Source organism: Leopardus geoffroyi, chromosome A1 (genome assembly GCF_018350155.1).
Source record: "Leopardus geoffroyi isolate Oge1 chromosome A1, O.geoffroyi_Oge1_pat1.0, whole genome shotgun sequence".
NCBI classification, from domain to species: Eukaryota; Metazoa; Chordata; class Mammalia; order Carnivora; family Felidae; genus Leopardus; species Leopardus geoffroyi.
Window position 1 is genome coordinate 67,682,050 of NC_059326.1, and position 22,858 is coordinate 67,704,907.

Consider the following 22,858-nt stretch of genomic DNA (forward strand, 5'->3'; position numbering starts at 1 on the left):
CATAGACAGGGTGGTTTAAAAACAACTGAAATGTACTTCCTACAGTTCTGGAGACTGGGAATCTGAGATCAGGGTGCCAGCACGGTCAGGTTCTGGTGAGGACCCTCTTCTGGGCTGCAGACTACGGATCTGTCCATGTATCTACATATGATGGACAGAGAGTGAAGTAGGCTCTCTGACCTCTTCTTACAAGGGCACTGATCCCATTCATCACCCAATTCCTTCCTAAAGGTCGCACCTCCAAATGCCACTGCACTACAGATTAGATTTGAACATCTGAATTTTATGGGAGACACGAACATTCAGTGCATACACATTGCAGACAAGTATATGTCTAATAGCAAGGGCAAGTAGGGAACACACAGGTCTGAATCATGGACGACTTGCAGGGTTTTCTTTTCCTGGTCAAATCTGCCTATTGTACATGGAGACTGAATTTGAGTTCCCGTTCTCGCCTCCTTATCAACAAGCTGAAGGACTTAAAACATTAACATGGAGGAGAATAAGATTTAATGCACATTCTTCATTTGGCTTTCTCAAAATTAACAACAAATTATAAAATTTTTGTGGTAAGAGTATCTAAATACTCACCATGTGCTTTAATGCATTAAAAAGTAGTTTTCGCCCAGATGGTTTGTCAAAATCAGCAATAATCCAGAGAGTAACTGAAGAAATTACATCATCACCTGAAAGTATCAAATAGTTTAGTCAAGCTGCCTCTTTTTAAAATTAAACTAAAAGCAGGGGACATTTCCAGCTAACAAAATACATTAAAAAGTATTAAGCTAATTTTTTGAAAATAAGAAAACATTGCTAAAGATTATACACACACACACACACACACACTGACAGGCATATAAAAACACTAGAAGAGTGCTATATAAGCTTTAAATAAATTCGGATACCAAAAAGTAAGAATAGTCTCTAAGGGACATACCTGTGGAATACTTTTATTAGTAGACAAAAGTTGTATTATACTTATGTTTTCGGAAATGGCGAGCAAAATGGTCTTCCAGCTACAGCTATATATTTTTTTTTAAATTGAGAATTATACCCCACATAGATGTAAAACTAGATACAATAAAGCTTATTAATAGATACTAAAAACAGCAATATTAGCTTACAATTCATTTATTCCCAAACCTCTATTATTAACTTGGTCTAATTCACATTACCCGTGCCATCAACATTAATACAATTCTTTTTTTCAGAAAAATTTGAAAATTTGGAAACCACAAGGAGAAACAATTTTTAGTTCTGAAGTCACAGTTAAATGGGTTTAATTTCATCTAGGCTCTGTATGCATCACCTGTACACTTGTCTAGCCATCATTAAAACCTCCACAAAAGCTAGTCCTTTAGATCACATAACCTACTTGAAACAATTATAAAACGTTTGCCAGACCAAAAACTTACCCCTGAATAGATGTGAGGCCACCATTACTACCACACTCAGTGATATCTAACTATACGAAAACTGTAACAGAAAGAGGGCTGACACTGAATTCACATTGAAGCAATTTAAGTGTGAGGCAGTAGCAGCACATTCTTTTCAAAGAAGGTAAAGAATTCTAATGCCTTCTTAAGGTCAGCACTTTCACCATCATAGTTAGTAAACTGAGAACTATTTCAAAGTGCTAAGTAAATTTCTCACAACTCCATCAGTTCTTTACACGTTTATATAAATGCCAAGCAAAAGGAAATCGGGTGTTTCCCAGTTAACATTCTTTTAAATTGCTAGAGATTTAAGCAAAGGGCATTAATTATAGGCTAACTTATTCTGATGCCCAGAAGGAATTTTTGAAATACACCTCAGAACCTGAAAAATAGACTTCTCCTATTTTTATTCCTTGTTTCTGTTTCCTTTTCCCTTCATTTGTCACAGTCAGGACCTTATTCTGCCATAACATAGAACTGCATTGTATTTTATTATTTGTTGGATTTCTTGGAGACAGACCACTTTATGAACATAAAATCTGGGATCTGTTAGGAAGTAATTCTGGGGCCATCTGATCCAATCTTGACTCCATGGCATTCTAAAAAACTGGCTGGGTGGCCTCTTCTTAAAACTCTCTATAAAAATATACCCCTTACTATGAAGTTCATTTTATCTTTAGATCACTCTCATACACTGAGACAAAACTCAGTCTTCTTTTATCTTTCACATATTGGCTCTCATTTTTCTCTCTAGAGCAAAGATCATCAAATAAAACAAAGCAAAACCGAACCAGCTGAACTCCAACTATCCTTGTCTATTTCGAATAGGTCACTGTACTCTAACAAGGCTTGGCTCCACCATTGACTTCCCTGTCCAGGCTAAATGCGTATTTCCCAGTACATTCCTGTATCGGTCTCCCTTCTTTTCTCATAATCACCAATGTAAGCAAAAATCCAGAAGTTTAATCAGAGGGTAGAACTACTTCTCCTCTGATCTGGGAATTATACTCTTATGCGTGCATTATAAGACACGAGGTTACACAGTCCAGAAAGTCTTTTATCACTTTCTTAAAAAGGTGAAAAGTGGAACAGCTTGCTTTAAGAAAAGGCAAAAAAACCAAGATGAGCCCCTGAACATATAACTAGGGTAGAAGGTATTTTCCCAGCACAATCCTTGTATCCTAACAAACTACAAACTCTGAAATTGAAAACCAGACCTCTAGTCAAATGGCAACATACAAATTCATTATGCAAACACCTCACTAAAATTGCAAATTTTGCTACTTTAGGAATAAAGTCAGGAAAATAAAATATGCTCATTACCTTCTTGGGTTAAATAATACATGTTCTTTGCTATTACAGCACTCTTATCTTGCGAATCCAAGAAAAAGAACGTAGAGAAATCTTCAACATCAGCAGTTACTGAAAATTTTCATATTAAATGTTAAATAACCACTTAATAAAACATGCACAACTCAGTAAGCATTTGTAGAAAGTATATGGATCATTTTACCTGATGTGGATATTAAATTAAGGTACTGCCATTTAGCATGCAAAATCAAAGGATTTATACGGGGTACAACATTATTCTTATCCATAAGGAAATCAACTGCATTTGTTCGATCATTTAATCGACCCTGAAACAACAAAAATATTACTTAGGTAACACAGATAATTTATAGGCGTATGTTCTAAAGTTATGCACAGAATATACTTAAAGGCTAATCTAAAATAAATAAATAAATAAATAAATAAATAAATAAATAAGGCAATTAGGATTCATACAATAAACTTTACATTTACAACAAATATTCCTGTAAATACCTGAATTTTTTTCCGATTAAGCATTTCTGATGTAATTATGCACAGATAAACTTAATTATTACTTTTAAATTCATTACTAAGTGATCAGGATGGAAACTTTTGCTACAGAAAGTTGTTTTAATGCAAAAAACATTTATAAAAATATCATCTATCACGTACTTCCTCATAAATGCTTGCCTACCATAAAAACGTCCCTCTGTAAATATACCGTCGCGTCCATCATTCTGCGAAGAACAGCCATTTCTAGTTCTTTCATATTGAGCTCTTCAAGCTTAAAGGATTCTCCGTTATAAAGAGCTTGAGGCAAAGGACCCAGGCCAGTCATCTTATAAAAGCTTGCTCCCACCTATTTAGTTCAAAAATATCAGAGTTAAACTGAAAAACGCCTGTCTGGAAAAGAAATGCATACGTAAAAGAAGGGACGGGCATTGGCGCATTTTGATACGCCACAGGAAAAAAAGGTTAATTGTGCTAATTTCATTTGTCCTTTCCGAACATTATTTAAAGCAAAGTAATCTACCTATGGAGCAAGAATCAGGAAGCTTTTCCTGTAAAGGGCCAGCTAGCACACACTGCAGCCTTTGTGGGCCATCCAGTCTCCGTCTCCACTACTCAGCTCTGATGCTGTAGTGTAGCAGGGGTATACACCGATGCAGGGATGTGGGGCTACCTCCCAAGAAAACTGTATATATAAAAGAGGCAGTCGGAGGGCAGGATGTGCTGACCCCTGTGTACAGTATAACATTAAAAAACATACCATTTATCTGGATCAGAGATTCATTCAGCCCTGCATTCATTTGTTTCATTAACAATTTTTGAATTCATGCCATTGGCATTAAACAAGAAGCTGTGAATACAAAGCTGAAAGTCGGCCCTCAAGGGATTCACACAGACACGGCCAAAACAGAGGCACATGCAAGGTTCTGTGGCAGCCAGGAAGAAAACTCGGGGATGGAGAGGAGGGGGTCAGAGAAGCCTCTGGGAAGGGGTGACAGGGAAAGTCTCAAAGGGTGAGTAAACATTTGCTGGGAAGATAAAGTGGGAGAAGTGCATGTGAAGACAGGAATTGGGGGGAAGAGAACACAGCCTCAGGCAACTGCAAGTTATTATTTTTTTTAATATATGAAATTTATTGTCGAATTGGTTTCCATACAACAACCAGTGCTCATCCCAAAAGACGCCCTCTTCAATACCCATCACCCCCCTTCCCCTCCCTCCCACCCCCCATAAACCCTCAGTTTGTTCTCAGTTTTTAAGAGTCTCTTATGCTTTGGCTCTCTCCCACTCTAACCTCTTTTTTTTTTCCTTCCCCTTCCCCATGGGTTTCTGTTAAGTTTCTCAGGATCCACATAAGAGTGAAACCATATGGTATCTGTCTTTCTCTGTATGGCTTATTTCACTTAGCATAACACTCTCCAGTTCCAACCACGTTGCTACAAAGGGCCATATTTCATTCTTTCTCATTGCCACGTAGTACTCCATTGTGTATATAAACCACAATTTCTTTATCCATTCATCAGTTGATGGACATTTAGGCTCTTTCCATAATTTGGCTATTGTTGAGAGTGCTGCTATAAACATTGGTGTACAAGTGCCCCTATGCCTCAGTACTCCTGTATCCCTTGGGTAAATTCCTAGCAGTGCTATTGCGGGTCATAGGGTAAGTCTATTTTTAATTTGTTGAGGAACCTCCACACTGTCTTCCAGAGAAGCTGCACCAGTTTGCATTCCCACCAACAGTGCAAGAGGGTTCCCGTTTCTCCACATCCTCTCCAGCATCTATAGTCTCCTGATTTGTTCATCTTGGCCACTCTGACTGGTGTGAGGTGATACCTGAGTGTGGTTTTGATTTGTATTTCCCTGATAAGGAGCGACGTTGAGCATCTTTTCATGTGCCTGTTGGCCATCCGGATGTCTTCTTTAGAGAAGTGTCTATTCATGTTTTCTGCCCATTTCTTCACTGGATTATTTGTTTTTCGGGTGCAGAGTTTGGTGAGCTCTTTATAAATTTTGGATACTAGCCCTTTATCCAATATGTCATTTGCAAATATCTTTTCCCATTCCGTTGGTTGCCTTTTAGTTTTGTTGATTATTTCCTTTGTTTGCAGAAGCTTTTTTATCTTCATGAGATCCCAGTAGTTCATTTTTGCTTTTAATTCCCTTGCCTTTGGGGACGTGTCAAGTAAGAAATTGCTACGGCTGAGGTCAGAGAGGTCTTTTCCTGCTTTCTCCTCTAAGGTTTTGATGGTTTCCTGTCTCACATTCAGGTCCTTTTCCCATTTTGAGTTTATTTTTGTGAATGGTGTGAGAAAGTGGTCTAGTTTCAACCTTCTGCATGTTGCTGTGCAGTTCTCCCAGCACCATTTGTTAAAGAGTGTCTTTTTTCCATTGGATGTTCTTTCCTGCTTTGTCAAAAGCTAGTTCTGGGGTTTCTATTCTACTCCATTGGTCTATGTGTCTGTTTTTGTGCCAATACCATGCTGTCTTGATGATTACAGCTTTGTTGTAGAGGCTAAAGTCTGGGATTGTGATGCCTCCCGCTTTGGTCTTCAAAATTACTTTGGCTCTTCGGGGCCTTTTGTGGTTCCATATGAATTTCAGGATTGCTTGTTCTAGCTTCGAGAAGAATGCTGGTGCAATTTTGATTGGGATTGCTTTGAATGTGTAGATAGCTTTGGGTAGTATTGACATTTTGACAATATTTATTCTTCCAACCCACGAGCACAGAATGTTTTTCCATTTCTTTATATCTTCTTCAATTTCCTTCATAAACTTTCTATAGTTTTCAGCATACAGATCTTTTACATCTTTGGTTAGATTTATTCCTAGGTATTTTATGCTTCTTGGTGCAATTGTGAATGGGATCAGTTTCTTTATTTGTCTTTCTGTTGCCTCATTGTTAGTGTATAAGAATGCAACTGATTTCTGTACATTGATTTTGTATCCTGCAACTTTGCTGAATTCATGTATAAGTTCTAGCAGACTTTTGGTGGAGTCTATCGGATTTTCCATGTATAATATCATGTCATCTACAAAAAGTGAAAGCTTAACTTCATCTTGCCAATTTTGATGCCTTTGATTTCCTTTTGTTGTCTGATTGCTGATGCTAGAACTTCCAACATTTTGTTAAGCAACAGCAGTGAGAGTGGACATCCCTGTCATGTTCCTGATCTCAGGGAAAAAGCTCTCAGTTTTTCCCCATTGAGGATGATGTTAGCTGTGGGCTTTTCATAAATGGCTTTTATGATATTTAAGTATGTTCCTTCTATCCCCGCTTTCTCAAGGGTTTTTATTAAGAAAGGATGCTGAATTTTGTCAAATGCTTTTTCTGCATCGATTGAGAGGATCATATGGTTCTTTTCTTTTATTAATGTGATGTATCATGTTGATTGATTTGCGAATGTTGAACCAGACCTGCATCCCAGGAATGAATCCCACTTGATCATGGTGAATAATTCTTTTTATATGCTGTTGAATTTGATTTGCTAGTATCTTATTGAGAATTTTTGCATCCATATTCATCAGGGATATTGGCCTGTAGTTCTTTTTTTTTTTTTTTTTTACTGGGTCTCTGTCTGGTTTAGGAATCAAAGTAATACTGGCTTCATAGAATGAGTCTGGAAGTTTTCCTTCCCTTTCTATTTTTTGGAATAGCTTGAGACGGACAGGTATTATCTCTGCTTTAAATGTCTGGTAGAACTCCCCTGGGAAGCCATCTGGTCCTGGACTCTTATTTATTGGGAGATTTTTGATAACTGATTCAGTTTCTTCACTGGTTATGGGTCTGCTCAAGCTTTCTATTTCCTCCTGATTGAGTTTTGGAAGCGTGTGGGTGTTTAGGAATTTGTCCATTTCTTCCAGGTTGTCCAGTTTGTTGGCATATAATTTTTCATAGTATTCCCTGATAACTGCTTGTATCTCTGAGGGACTGGTTGTAATAATTCCACTTTCATTCATGATTTTATCTATTTGGGTCATCTCCCTTTTCTTTTTGAGAAGCCTAGCCAGAAGTTTATCAATTTTATTTTTTCAAAAAACCAACTCTTGGTTTCATTGATCTGCTCTACAGTTTTTTTAGATTCTATATTGTTTATTTCTGCTCTGATCTTTATTATTTCTCTTCTTCTGCTGGGTTTAGGGTGTCTTTGCTGTTCTGCTTCTATTTCCTTTAGGTGTGCTGTTAGATTTTGTATTTGGGATTTTTCTTGTTTCTTGAGATAGGCCTGGATTGCAATGTATTTTCCTCTCAGGACTGCCTTTGCTGCATTCCAAAGCGTTTGGATTGTTTTATTTTCATTTTCGTTTGTTTCCATATATTTTTTAATTTCTTCTCTAATTGCCTGGTTGACCCATTCATTCTTTAGTAGGGTGTTTTTTAACCTCCATGCTTTTGGAGGTTTTCCAGACTTTTTTCTGTGGTTGATTTCAAGCTTCATAGCATTGTGGTCTGGAAGTATGCATGGTATGATCTCAATTCTTGTATACTTATGAAGGGTATGTTTTGTGACCCAGTATGTGATTTTGGAGAATGTTCCATGTGCACTCGAGAAGAAAGTATATTCTGTTGCTTTGGGTAAGGGGGATCCTGTGAGACAAAGTACCAGAGACATCGCTACAAGCATGAAACCTACAGACATCACAATGACTCTAAACCCATATCTTTCTATAACACTGAATGTAAATGGACTAAATGCGCCAACCAAAAGACATAGGGTATCAGAATGGATAAAAAAACAAGACCCATCTATTTGCTGTCTACAAGAGACTCATTTTAGACCTGAGGACACCTTCAGATTGAAAGTGAGGGGATGGAGAACTATTTATCATGCTATTGGAAGTCAAAAGAAAGCTGGAGTAGCCATACTTATATCAGACAAACTAGACTTTAAATTAAAGGCTGTAACAAGAGATGAAGAAGGGCATTATATAATAATTACAGGGCCTATCCATCAGGAAAAGCTAACAATTATAAATGTCTATGCGCTGAATATGGGAACCCCCAAATATATAAAACAATTACTCACAAACATAAGCAACCTTATTGATAAGAATGTGGTAATGACAGGGGACTTTAACACTCCACTTACAACAATGGATAGATCATCTAGACACACGGTCCATAAGGAAACAAGGGCCCTGAATGACTTGACAGATGTATTTAGAACTGCAAGTAATTTTCTGTGTCTACGGTGGGGAGAGTTGTGTGTGTGGGAGTAGTGAGATACGGGACAGAGGCCAGCTCCTGAAGGCGCTCAACATCTGCATTTTACCTTGGGAATGACAGAAGTTACTAACCAATTCATCTGCTATTCACAACTATGTATTATTATAGCTACCATCATTGCTAACATTCTCATAATTACTCTGTGAAGCTAAGTACTACCATTACATCCATTTTACAGATGCTGAAACACACACGCAGAGATGAAATCACCTCCAGGGCCACCACGTGGCTACTGCATTTCATTTAATTTTTTCTTTTTCAAGTTTTTATTTAAATTCCAGTCAGTTTAACATACAGTATAGTATTAGTTTCAGGTACAGAATTTAGTAATTCATCCTGTACATACAATTCCCAGTGCCCATCCCAACAAGCGCCCTCCTTAATGCCCATCACCCATTTACTGGGCACTTACTGTGTATTAGGCTTATGAGTGCACATAAATAAAATGCAAATTCTGTCCTAAGGGAACTCATAGCTTAACAGAGGAAGAGATGGACCCATTAAAAACAAGTGTGAGTATAGCACCCAGGGGTTCCAAGGAGGGCATGGTCAGTTCCATCTAAGAAGAGGGTAAATACTGGTAAGTAATAGGATCAGGTGTGCTTATTTAAAAAAAAAAAAGACCACAGCAGCAACGGTGAGAAGGAAAGACGTGGGAGAACATGCCCTGGGAGTGTCGCTCATGAACTACAACAATAGCATGGGAAAGAGAGCAAAAGCAGAACAGAAATCAGGGGTGATGGGCAAGGAGAGAACAAGGCAGTTTCTGAGACATTCAGCTGGCTGGACGGCCGGAACATAACCCTGTACTGTTTGGGATGGTAGGAGCGAAGCAGTGGGTTAGGATGGCCATCAGGCTTCTTGCATAGGTGGCCAGGGTGAATGATGATGCTACCCTGTAGGACAGGCATAAAGAAGAACAAAATGGGGTAACAAGGAAGATGATGGGCGTGGTTTTAGATGCTTTTGATTCAGGATCCTTACGGGCAATCAACCAGGTATGGGTATGTCTCTGCTGGAAATACAAGCCCTCTTCTGATTTACTCCATGATTTCTAATTAGGCCACCCTCCCATTCCAAAAGCTTTAAGTACCACAAATAAGCCAATGACACTGAATTTTATATTTTTAGCCCTGTAAGAACAAGTTGCCAAACAGGGACTTAACACCTAATCTAACTGCAGCTTCAGTCTCCCTCAGAAAATTTTCCACCAGATCAGTACCAATGAGTCTGTCACAAGGGCAGAGAAGTAGTCTCCATCTTAACCCCCCTGCTTTTCCCCTAAGGGAAAGCCTCCTTGCCCAAAACAATCCTTTTCTTTTGCTAATAACGTTCCTGCCCCACCTCCTTCTCTAAAAATCTTTCCACTTAGTGTAACTCCTCAGATCATCCTTCTGTTTGCTAGAGGGGATGCTGTCCTATTCATGAGCATTAAAAAAAAAAAAAAAGCCATTTAGATCCTTAAAAGTTACTCGGTTGAATTTGTGTCATTTAACAGATTTGGTGGCAGCAACGGGGTCCAAAGTGAACTTTGCCAGCATTTGGGGGCAAGAAACACAGGTGTAGGAGCCGCAAACCCTTTGAGCTCCTGGTCTTTCCTGCCACTTCTAAGAGCTGTGGGTCAGTTCCTGTCAGTTCTCTCTTCTGAAAGACAGACAATCCCATACACTGTGCCCTCCAGCGACTGACTCAAAATGATGGAGAGTGCTCTTTCAAAAAAAGGCAGGTCATGGTCACCTCACTGCTCAGTATCTTCTCAGACTTTTTACTGTTGCCACGGCCTTCTTCGACTGTTCTGAGTTCCAGTTAGACACTGTTCACTGTGCAATCCGCCCCCTTCCTTCCATGACACACACACAACACAACTCCACTGCTACCCACACAGAGGCAACACCAATTGCTCACAGTTCTTCACAACTCTGGACTTCCTAACACTGTCCTCTGGGATGTCAATCTCCTGCCACTTTCTTGTTTTCTTTGATTCAACTTTTCGTCTTACTTCAGGACTCAGCTTGCCATCCCCCACTCAGAGACTGTATTCCTTATCTCCACCCCCAGAGCACTCCCCTTTCACTCTATGTGCTGTGTACCTGGGGGTCCCTTCCAGTGAAGACACATGTCCATCAATCTCGGGGACTTCTCGGGGACAATCTCGGGGACAAATTTCTCTGATGCTTTCCTTTCCTTTGTTTTCTCTGTTCTTCCTGAGTCTTCTGGATTGAGACTCTACTGGTTTGCCATTTATTCTTATTTTTATTTCTTTCTCTTAATTTCTCTCTCTGCTCTATTACATTTTTATTTTATTAAAAATTTTCAGGAGATTTTCCTTGCACGCTATTCTTTTACATCTTGTGCTTGAACATTAGAAGTACTCAATAAACATCTGTTGAAAGTGCAGATAAAGTTTGGATGGAGAGAGAAAATTACGGGAACATGAGCTGAGGGAATAAAGGCCTAAACTCGTCAATTTTCTTCATGATGCAGGAGTCAGAATGATTTTCTAGGTGTGAAGAGGAAGGCAGGAAAGGGGTTTAGGGGGGATGCAGGTTTAGAGTAGAGTTTGGGAGGGGTAGGGAGTGGAGAAGACCCAGCTCAACTGAAGGGTTGTCAGGTAACACTGGGACGGAAGACGTAGACCATCCTTACAGGACAGTTGCAGGAAAGGACGGCAGTGAACCGAGAGCAAACAGGGGGCACGTACGCACATAACACAAAAATGGAACTTAGTATTTCTGAAGAGTGTACTGTGTCCCTAATCTTTACAAAAATCCTTAATATTCGTAACTTCAGGAGACGATGACTGCAGACATCTTAAAATAACACAACAATACAAATTTCACTACTTAAAAGTGGGTTTCTGATTAAATACAGTAGGTTCATCCACATACATGCTTACCTCTTCTCTCTTCACACATTTCACTAAAGTGAGAATAACAGAGAATGTAAGAGCCCGCAAAGATAAAGAAAAACGGGAGAAAAGACAAAAAGCAGGCGAGCAAAGTAAACAGTGAAGTCACATCTGTGCAGACAGAACAGAACATGAGTATTTTTCATCATCCCTGGAGACACTCCGGATCCCGGACGGAGGATGAGAGCAGAGAAAGCGGAAACTAGATGAGAGTCTGCACAGGGAGCAGCTGGCTCTCAAGGGCCCTCTCTCAACCCCGAAAATCCAAACTGTTCTGCTTTTCTTATTCTCTGCTGAAACTGAATCACAGAGACCAGCCTCGGTGATGACAGGCAGGGTGGAGAGCTGAGAAAGGGGACGGAGACCAGGCGGGAGATTCAAGGAAAGTTCCCATCCTTCACACCCAGTGCTGGACCACAATAGTGGGTTCCCACACATAACTCGTGCCCTCACCTCCCACAGGTGCACCCTCTTCTGTCACATGTACTCCTTCTAAGAAGAAAATAAAGAATTCTTATTTGAAGAATCAAATGCTGCTTTAACTGCAGGTCAGCTCAGCTCCCCGAGCGAGGCTCACCAACTCACAAGACCCATGTGTTTGTGATCCGCTTTTCAGGATTTCATACTTCCATGTGAAAGACAACCAGACAGTGTAAGACATCTGACAAATGCTTCGAACACAAAAGAGAGAAATCGAAACGAATGAGAAAATGGAAGCTTTAGAAGGCAGAGGTAATGCAGGGAGCACAACACATCACAAAACACTTGTAGCTAAGACAGTATATTGCGTCCATGAAAGAAAAACTGGGATGCTATAAAACAGGAATATGATACAAGAGGCACCTCCAGAAAATTTTTAAAAAACTGAATGAAAAAGACAAAGGAACAAAAAAAGAAGAAAAAGCAAATAGAGACCCAACTCAGAAAACTCAGAAAGGCCAGAGAAAATAAACGAAAGCATTAGAGAAAGAAAAAAGGAATCCCCAGAATTATAGATATGAATCTATTAGAAGGAACTCACCAAATACTCCCTACATAGAATGAAAGAGGATCAATACAAAGACAGATCATGAGATTTCCAAACACCAGAGATAAAGATTCTAGAAGCTTTCAAACTGGATTAAAAAAATAAAAGGCAGAAAGACAAAAGAAGTAAAATCAGAATGATATCACTGGTCTCCACAGCCTATCAGAAGATAGGAGACAGTATAGAAAAGCCTCCAAAATTTGAAAGAAAAATGGTTACCCGCTCCAACTACCAATAAGACACAAATACAGTATAAGATTTTTGAACATAAAGGAATAATTTTTCTCTTAAGCATATTTGCTTGGGAGAGAAGTAAAATCAGAAATAAATAAAAAATAGGAAATGCACAGTGCTAGCAAAACCAGAGATAAATCAGAGAGCCTGTAAGTGGGAACAGCAAAGGCAGACCCAGAAAGGACAGTGGTGCTTCAGGCCCAGGGGACGGCCGGTTCACTTTAGAGGAAGGGGCACATGGCTACAGGAGGCATTCTGGGGGCTGGTGTGCGTGAAGGAACGTGCCGGTTTGTTCGTTGCTATGTTTATTTGTATGAAAATCTCTGGATAGATATGTGACCGATCTACTGACTATTTGGATACATTTGCAGTTAGAACACTCCACAAATGGGTAAAAATATGGAGCAAGTCTTAAAAGTTTAAAAAGGGTTACTAAAAAATGGAAGGACAATCATAGTATTTGATTTACTAAACAGGGAATACTTAAAAACTCAGACACACTAAATATTCACTTACCCAAAATGTGTTAAAAACAGAGCTGATAATCAGCTGGTTTGCACTATACAGACTTTACCACTTCCTAACGTAATAAAATACTTCTGTACCACTTGGTAAATAGCTGCTGTCCTGGGATGGCGATTGCCCATGAGAACCATCATGACCTCTTTGTCATACTCCCAATGTCGACATGATTCAGCCATTACAGGGTAACCATCAGCATGAGGGCCTCAAGACTCCACTCCAGCTCTAGGACCTGCCTCGGGTTGACTCTCTCTCTGACTGGTTGCTTGTGAAGCCACAACAGTTTTTAAATATTTTAAGTAACGCTCCTAGACTTGGAGAGACCAAGTGAAGGTCTGGAGGTAGGAAAGAGCTCAATCCCCCATGACTATAACAGAAACTCAGCAAATGTATCTAAAACTTAAGATGTGCTGTGCAACTGAAGGAATACAAAAGAAGATGACTCCTTTTCTTGAAGTAACAACAGTCCAGTTGGAAATGAAATTTACATCCATATATGGTATGTATAAAAAAGGCAATTAATGGGAAACGGTAATATTGGGTTGTGAATACCAATATTTAAGGATAACATGGTGTTATTCAGATGATGTTTTTATGGCAACTGATAATAAGTACTATGTTTTGGCTATATGAGAGCTCAACTTAAATTTATTTGTGTATCAGCAGAGACTACTGTTATATTTACCCAGAATTGACATGAATAAATGAATCCATTTCTTTCCACATATAACTTAGATTATGAACAATATTTTAAGCTAAATAAATATACTGAAATTAAATAAACAGCTTGAATATTTTTACCTAGCTGTTCTTAGGAATGTATTTTATTTAAATGCACTTCATAGCCTTAGGTACATAGGTGTTATAAAAGGCTTTATTCGTTAATTTTTTAAAGTTTATTTATTTAGAGAGCCAACACAGGGGAGAGGCACTGAGAGGAGGGGAGAGAGAGAATCCTAAGCAGGCTCCACGCTGTCAGCAAGGAGCCCGGTGCAGGGCTCAAACTCGTGAACTGTGAGAACATGACATGAGCCGAAATCAAGAGTCAGAGGCTTCACCGACTGAGCCACCTAGGCACCCCACAAAAAGTTTTAAATACTATGATTAACTTGAACCAGAAAAAGTTTTTTTTACAGAAACAAAGCATATACAAATCAGTAAAAAATCAATAGGCTGTTACAGATTTATAAAAAAAAAAAAAAAAAAAAGGGAAAATCAATTAGAAATTTTTTTTTTTTTTTTTTACTCTGGAATGAGAAGTGATTCTTAGTATCATCATTATGCATCTATCAGGCAGGCAGGCTCAAGAGATACGATTTCTGCACAAGTGTTAGTCCCTAAGGAAGGTAAGGTCTGACTAGAAATTGTGCTCTACCACTTAGTAGCAAGCAGGGAAGAGCCCACTTCTTTAAAAAAAGTAAAATAAAAGGGGCTCAGTTGGTTGAGCGTCTGACTTAGGCTCAGGTCACGATCTCACAGCTCGTGAGTTCCAGCCCCGCATCAGGCTCTGTGCTGACAGCTCAGGGCCTGGAGCCTGCTTCGGATTCTGTGTCTCCCTCTCTTTCTGCCCCTAACCCACTTGCGCTCTGTCTCTCTCTCAAAAATAAATAAACATTAAAAAAAAAATAAGATTAAAAAATTAAAATAACAGAATAAAAATATAAAAAATAAAAAAATAACAAAAAAAAAAAAAAAAAAGAGAGAAGAAAAACACAGCATGTAAGGTTTAAGAACAGAATTACTTCCAGGACTCCTATAATTACCATTCACCATCAGCTGATATTAAAACCCAACTGGTGCAACCTTTTGCTTTCAACCTGTGCAAATAGGATCCTTGCTATATAAAAATTCACTGTTTTTCTATTCTGTGAGTTTACATAATCACTATAGGAAATTTGGGTTCCTCTTTCCCTGTTAAGAGTACCTGAAGTATATTTGTAAAAAAATAATTTTCTTCCTAAATTTCCTTGGTCTGGTGAATAGTTTTATTAAAAGAGATGCCTCTATGCAACTTGGCCCTACACGTTCATCTTGATTGCTTTTTAATTTTTTTTTAATTATATGAAGATAGAGTCATGAAAACAATCAATGAAACTCTCGCTTTTGAAATTATGATTTGGAAAACCATTTGTGCAGAACTAAAAAAACTCCCTAATTCCTACCACACTGGCTTTCAGTTGCATTGAGACCACCGGACTCCTGGCTCTGCTTCCATTTTGGTGCAGCCTGTGTGCCCCAGAGGGCTCCCCATGGGCTACTGTTGGGGCCTCTCCCAGTAAGGCCGTGTCCATATCCAACTATGACACTTCACCCTGACAGCACTTTACCCAGCTACCTCCTTCACTCGCATGCCCCAGTATCTTAGACTTTACAAAAGACACTCCCATAAATTTAGGGTAGGCGTTTCCAGCAGAAATTCAGCAGCACAGCAATTCTTATACATGGCTTTACTGTACCCCCTTCCTCGCCCCCAGAGCAGCAGTCTCTAAAACTTCACTGCTCTCGTGACGTTCCGTCCCACTGTGCAACCCTCACTCTCAGATGACTTTGTCTCCTCAGTATTTCATTCAGTAGATGTTTATTGATTACATAGTATGTTCTAGTCACTGGGCCCTGGGCTTGCAAAACTCAACACGAGCCACGATCCCCACTCTTACAGAGGATGTGGACCAGTGCGAGGGCAGGTAATGAACAGCCAAGCGTAACCAGCATTATGCAGGAGTACACAGTACTATTTCAGCATGTGAAATTAGCACGAACAACTTAATCTCACCTGGAGGGTTAGGAAGGGATGCCCAGAAGTTCTTTCCAAAGTGTTGCTTTTTCCCCAAAGTAACATTAAAGCCAAGCACTACAGAGAAGCAGGCACAGGCTAGGAGAGAAGGGAGGCAGTGTGCAGCAATGCTCAGGAGGAGCCCATGCAGCAACCTGAACTAGTCCGCCTGTGTGGCGGGAACAGAAGAGCAAGGAAAGAAAAGAGTCGTGAAAGGCAAGACCAAAGAGAAAACAGGGGCCAAGACGGGGGGGTGGGGTGGGGGGGGGTGCGGATTACAACACCAGCGATCCTGGCCTTTGCTGTTACCATGGAGAAATACTGCATACAAGAAAGCCAGGATCAGATCTGTGGTCTAAAACCTCTTACAAAATGCAAGAACCCATCTAGAAAACTTGACGCCTGTAGGAGCATTAGAAATTCAGCCCCAGCGGTGCTCCATCTTCCCAGGTTTGGTTCTTGCCCCAGCCTTTACCTACAAGGCCAGCTTTCCATTTCTTCAAATACAAATTACGTTCCTTACAATTTTTAAAAAAATTTTTTTAACGTTTATTTATTTTTGAGACAGAGAGAGACACAGCATGAATGGGGGAGGGGCAGAGAGAGAGGGAGACAGAATCTGAAGCAGGCTCCAGGCTCTGAGCTGTCAGCCCAGAGCCCGATGCGGGGCTCGAACTCACGGACCGCGAGATCATGACCTGAGTCGAAGTCGGACGCTTAACCGACTGAGACACCCAGGCGCCCCCCGTTCCTTACAATTATACCCGCAAGTTTTCTATCCCATAAATCCTGAGAATTCTCTTTTCTCGTACTTTTCGAAAGGTCAACAGTGGCAATTTAAGTACTGGTGTACAACTTGCAACAGGTCTGAGGGTCTAAAACCCCAATCATGAGTTAATTTTATTGAGATCATTTATTCATGAGATTATAGTAAAAGTTTCTTGGATCCTATTTTCAAAAACTTACATTCCAACTTACCTTTCTGTCATTATCATATTTAGAATGAATTCCCAAAATATCCCAGATATTAGCATCTGGAAAAACATTTAGGAGAACACTCTTCACATTGTCCACAGTGAGTATATTGTCATTCTTCACTTTTTGGTACATCTGTAGAAATAAAGATTTTATAATTAATTTTCATCTTATGGCAATTAGTTTTCTTTCTTTCCCTGAGTATGCCGGCAGATTTATAAAAACAAGCTTTCTACTTTGTAAGTTCTAAGTATACCATATACATACATATATACACACATTCCCCCATTCACAAATAATTTTATTAAAAAAATTTTTTTTCACATTTATTTATTTTTGAGAGACAGAGACAGAGCATGAGCAGGGGAGGGGCAAAGAGAGAGACACAGAATCTGAAGTGCACTCCGGGCTCTCAGCTGTCAGCACAGAGCCCGATGTGGGGCTCAAACCCATGAACCATGAGATCATGACCTGAGCCCAAGTCGGATGCTTAACTGACTGAGCCACCCAGGCGCCCCGATAAATAAATCATTTTAACCACACAATATTTCTTCTTCCAATAAAAATTGCTTTATGAGTATTCCATAGCTTTCAAAAATACTGCAAGAAATTTATGTTATGTTCTATTTTGGTCTAACTAGACACTATGATTCTTAGTAAAATGATGGCTTCCGTCATTTAAAAAGGTATGTATAAAATATTTCAAATGCCTTATTTCACAAAGGCTTTCTTTTCATTCTAGGCTTCCTCTGTACCTCTGTTCTTCACCACCCCACCCCCGTTCCCACTCCATCTCAAATGTTGTAAGCGCACTGGCATGAGGTAGGCTGTTACTCCTTTATTTTCTTGTTTCACTTGTCCCTCATTGCACACCATGCCAGGCACTCCGCTAGGCATGGGGAAAAGGAACTACTCTGCACCAAGAGAGAAGGCCTCTCTGAGCAGAAACCTCAGCTGAGACATAAACATGAACACAGAGTTAGCATTAAGGCGGAAGAAACCAGAAAAGTACAAGTACCATTAAGTAGCAGTTTGATATACAGGTATCCCTCGCCTCTCAAAAGTTCACGTTATGCCACTTCTCTATTACAAGAGTGACATCTGTTTTCACCAACCAAAAGAAATCCAAAGAGGATTTTTGCTTTTATGAAAAATGGTAAAAAAGTGAAAACAGTGTTCAGCATCTGTTTTGCAGTGAGTGAGGACAGTGGCCCCACCAAGCTCCTTCCCCAGGAACTACACTCAGGAGCATCTCAGCATCCAGCCACTAGAGTCTCAATTGTGTCTATGAACATCTGTGCTTAATTTATTTTGTGCATATCATTAGCAAGGTGTGTCCTAAGGTACCAGAAAAGCCTTGAAAGAGGTTAGTTTTTGGTCCTGGAAAATACTAGAAACATTTTTCCATATAAACTGATGGTAACTGCTTCTTCACTTCATACCATTTGTGTCAACAAAAGGTTTCAGGAATGCTCTACTTCAGGAGTGGGGGAGACCTGTATTAGTTGAGAGTATTATTCTCAGTTTCAATTCACTTGTCTCATTATGGCCAGAGACAATAAGGAATCAGCATTCTTCTTCATTTTCATTTTCTCAGCGTAAACCTGGTAACCTATTCCTTTAAAAAGAGGCAGTCTATAATTAGATCACACAATTTAGTTTTATGAGCTTCTCAATTTATGGGCAGGTTTTCTTCTCATATTGAGCAGCACATGCTATGATCTTAGTAACTGAAAAAAAAAAAAAAGCAAAAATTTCAGCCTTCTATAAAGCATAAACAGGGATTAGAAAAATGATATTTTGAATACGGCAAAAGTTATATATGAAAAGTTACTGAGATTAGTCCTTTTACAAATTAGTCATTTTAAAACAGTAGATATTCCTAAGGTATCTAAGGCAGCTAGAATGTCTAAATTACTTAGATATATAATGATCCAATCTTCTCATACATTAAAAAAAAATTTAAAACTATTACGTAACTCGGTAAGCAAAAACAGCAATTTTGGGTCTCTACTTCTCCATACAAATTTTATTTATTTTTCTATTCTTTCTTGCTTTATTAAGGTGTAATTGACAAATAACACAATACATTTAAACTGTACAACATGATAATTTGGTAAATGAACACGCCGTGAAAGAACTGCCACCACTAATTAATATATCCATTGCTGCACACAGGTTTTCTTTTTGGTGAGAACACTAAAATTCTAGTCTTTGCAAATTTCAGTTACACAGAATAGTATCATCAAACCACAGTCAACATGCTATATATTAGATCTCCATAACTCATTCCTCTTAAAACTGGAAGTTATACTTTTCGACTAACATTTTCTCACTTTGCCCAGCCCTGTGCCAACCACTTTTCTACTCTCGGTTTCTAGGACTTCAGCTTTTTTAGATTCCACATACAGGTGATATCATACAGTATTTGTCTTTGTCTGATATATGTCACTGAGTCTAATGCCTTCCCGATTCACCCATGTTGTTGCAAACGGCAGGATTTCCTTCTTTAAAGTCTGATGTTCTAATTCATGTATATGATGCACCATTTTCTTCGTCCATTCATCCACTGATGGACACTTACATTGTTTCCATACCTTAGCTATCATGAATAATGTTGCAGTAAACGTGGGAATACAGATAGTTCTTTGAGATACTGATTTCCTTTGGAAATACACCTAGAAGTGGGATTGCTGGTTCACATTGTAGGAACCTCCTACAATTTTAATTTCTTGAGGAACCTCCAGACTTTTCCATAATGGCTATACCAGTTATAGTCTCAGAGGGTTCTGTTTTCTTTACATCATGCCAGCATTTGTTTTCTTGTTTGTTTGATAATAGACACCCGAGGTGAAAGCTCATCGTGGGTTCGGATTTTCATTTCCCTGAGGATTAATCAAGCTGAGCATCTTTTCATACACCTGCTGGTCATCTGTATGTCTTCTTTGGAAAAATTTCCATTCAGATCTATTGCCCATTTAAAAAAAATTTTTTTTAAATTTTTTTTTTTCAACGTTTTTTATTTATTTTTGGGACAGAGAGAGACAGAGCATGAACGGGGGAGGGGCAGTGAGAGAGGGAGACACAGAATCGGAAACAGGCTCCAGGCTCTGAGCCGTCAGCCCAGAGCCCGACGCGGGGCTCGAACCCACGGACAGCGAGATCGTGACCTGGCTGAAGTCGGAGGCTCAACCGACTGCGCCACCCAGGCGCCCCTAAAAAAAATTTTTTTTAAATGTTTTATTTTTGAGAGAGAGACAGAGCACGAGTGGGGGAGAGGCAGAGAGAGAGAGAGGGAGGGAGACACAGAATCCGAAGCAGGCTCCAGGCTCTGAGCTGTCAGCACAGAGCCCGACACAGTGCTCCAACTCACAGGCTGTGAGATCATGACCTAAGTGGAAGTCGATGCTTAACCAACTGAGCCACCCAGGGGCCCTTCTATTGCCCTTTCAAAAAAAATTTTTTTTTCCTTTTGACGTTTATTTATTTTTTAGAGGAAGAAAGAGCAGGAATGGGGTAGGGGCAGAGATAGAGGGAGACACAGAATCCAAAGCAGGCTCCCAGGCTCCCAGCTGTCAGCATGGAGCCTGACACGGGGCTCAAACCCACAAACTGCGGGATCATGACCTGAGCCGAAGTCAGACGCTTAACCGACTGAGCCACCCAGGTAGCCCTTATTGCCCATTTTTTAAGTGAGTTATTTTTTTTTTGTTTTGTTGCTGTTGAGTTGTATGAATTCCTTGTATTTTGCAGATATTAATTCCTTACCGAATAGGTAGTTTGCAAATATTTTCTCTCATTCCACAGTTGCCATTTCATTTCACTGATGGTTTCCCTTGCTGTGTAGACATATTTCATTTTGATATAAACCCCCTATTTTTTTTTGTTTTTGTTGCCTTTGACTTTGTTGTCAAATCCAAAAACCATTGCCAAGATCAATGACAAAGAGCTTACTTACCCTCTATGCTTTCTTTTAGGAAACGGTTTCAGGTCTTATGTTCAACTTTTTAATCCATTTTGAGTTAACTTTTGTATATGGTGGAAGATAGGGATCCAGTTTCATCATTTTGCATGTGGATATTCAGTTGTGCCAATTTACTCCACTCTGCTTCCTATTAATCCTAACTTTATGTTGACAAATGTTAAATTTTAAGTCCCAAATTAGATCCATTTCATCCTCTGCTCCTTTGTACAGTTATTGTCATTTGTACTACATCTATATGTTAAAATCTGCTTTAGTCAATCTTGTGCAATTCAAACACAATAAAATATATTCATATAGCCTTTTATATTCACCCGTATATTTACATTTTTATTTATGGTTACCATTTCATTTTTGTGTGTGACTTTGAGTTACCATCTGGTGTCATTTCCTTTCAGCCTAAAGGATTTCTTTGTATTTCTTCTTCTTGGTATTTCTCCTGAAGTAGCACGGAATTGGAAGGATCCTAGTTCATGTTACTTCTTGTTGAACTTCTGAAAATAAACTTATTTCATGTTGTTTGTCCACTTTTGTGCTTATGGTGAGATGGTTAATGTGTTGTCAGTTACCTATCATGGCCAAAAGTTAAAGTCTTAAGGTACTTTTGCATTCTCAAACATGCATTCAACAAATATTCATCAACTATGTAATATCCTATTTTTTGGGAAGAGAAAATCAAATTACTTGTAAGTTTGTATAGCCAGTGTGGAGAGCGGAGATACAAAGTCAATTGTTTTGCTATAAATACTGTACTTACTCTACCATAACTCTCTAACACATTTCAATAATTTTCATAGACTTTTATAATTTTGTCTGCTATAATATTTCTTTCTCCTGATACTATATTTTCAAATTATTGCATATAGATAAAATAATTTTCTCATGAAAGCATTGGAATAATATTAAAAAGACTTTATAGTTCAGGTATTTTACTAAAAGACTAAATTTTGCTCAAATTATTCTGAATTAGTGAAGTTAAGTCACCTAAAGGATACATTTCCAACAGAATGGTATTAGCTCAATCATGTTTTACTTTTCCATGGGCTATTGAAATTTTAGGGTCAAGAGCATACATTGTTGGTTTTTTTAATGTTTATTTATTTTTGAGAGTGAGACAGAGAGAGCACAAGCTGGGAAGGGGCAGAGACAGAGGGAGACACAGAATCCAAAGAAGGCTCCAGGCTCTGAGCTGTCAGCACAGAGCTTGACGCTGGGCTTGAAGTCACCAACTGTGAGATCATGACCTGAGCCAAAGTCGAATGCTTAGCCAACTGAGCCACCCAGGTGCCCCAAGACCATACATAGTTTGAATAACCATGACCATTCTCACACTTCAGACCCTGGTGAATTCTAGTATGTTATAGGTATTCCTTCCTCATTCATTTTTCCCTCTCTTTCCTCTAATAAGTTAGCACAACTTGTAGGCTATGGCACACATTTAATACTTTTATGCTGCTTCGTAGTGAATCCTATGGTTTCAAATGTAATTTGTTTTTCTAAGATACTACAGTATTATGCTGAACATCACAGTAGATAATTCAAAAGGCAAGCAATTGAGAAATATGCCATCACATGCAAATTAATGTCTGATATAAGAGTCAAAGGAGAGAATTAAGATTACTTAGGTAAAGAGAATTTCAAAGGTCTTCAAGTTTTGTTAGTTTTGAATGTCATACTGATCCTTTTACGATAAGGTAGCCGGACTTCAATAAAAGATATGTCAATCTGAAGTCCTTATAAACTCTTACACTAATCAGTTAGTAAAATAGACTGAGATACAAGAATGACACATATTCCACAGCACTCTTTTACAGAACAAAGTGTATCCCCAAGTCACTGAGGTGCAGGTTGTTTCTGTGTCCCAGGACAGTGAATGAATGAGGTATTTAGTGGTTTTCCCGGGGCTACAGAAGCAGGGTAGGGAGTTTACAGGGCTTTGGTAATTTCATTCTC

The 22,858-nt window shown here is 39.1% G+C and overlaps 1 protein-coding gene across 2 annotated transcripts in view; it reads right to left on the minus strand.

Moving 5' to 3' along the window:
* The window catches only part of UGGT2 (UDP-glucose glycoprotein glucosyltransferase 2), a 185,360-nt gene that overhangs the window by 70,630 nt on the left and 91,872 nt on the right, over positions 1-22,858 (minus strand). For both annotated transcript variants that reach the window (XM_045480866.1, XM_045480877.1), the window contains exons 16-20: positions 16,927-17,058; positions 3,442-3,606; positions 2,950-3,073; positions 2,760-2,858; positions 592-686 (exon numbers count right to left, since the gene is read on the minus strand). In XM_045480866.1, coding sequence (XP_045336822.1) covers positions 592-686; positions 2,760-2,858; positions 2,950-3,073; positions 3,442-3,606; positions 16,927-17,058 — 615 coding nt within the window. The remainder of the gene's footprint in view (positions 1-591; positions 687-2,759; positions 2,859-2,949; positions 3,074-3,441; positions 3,607-16,926; positions 17,059-22,858) is intronic.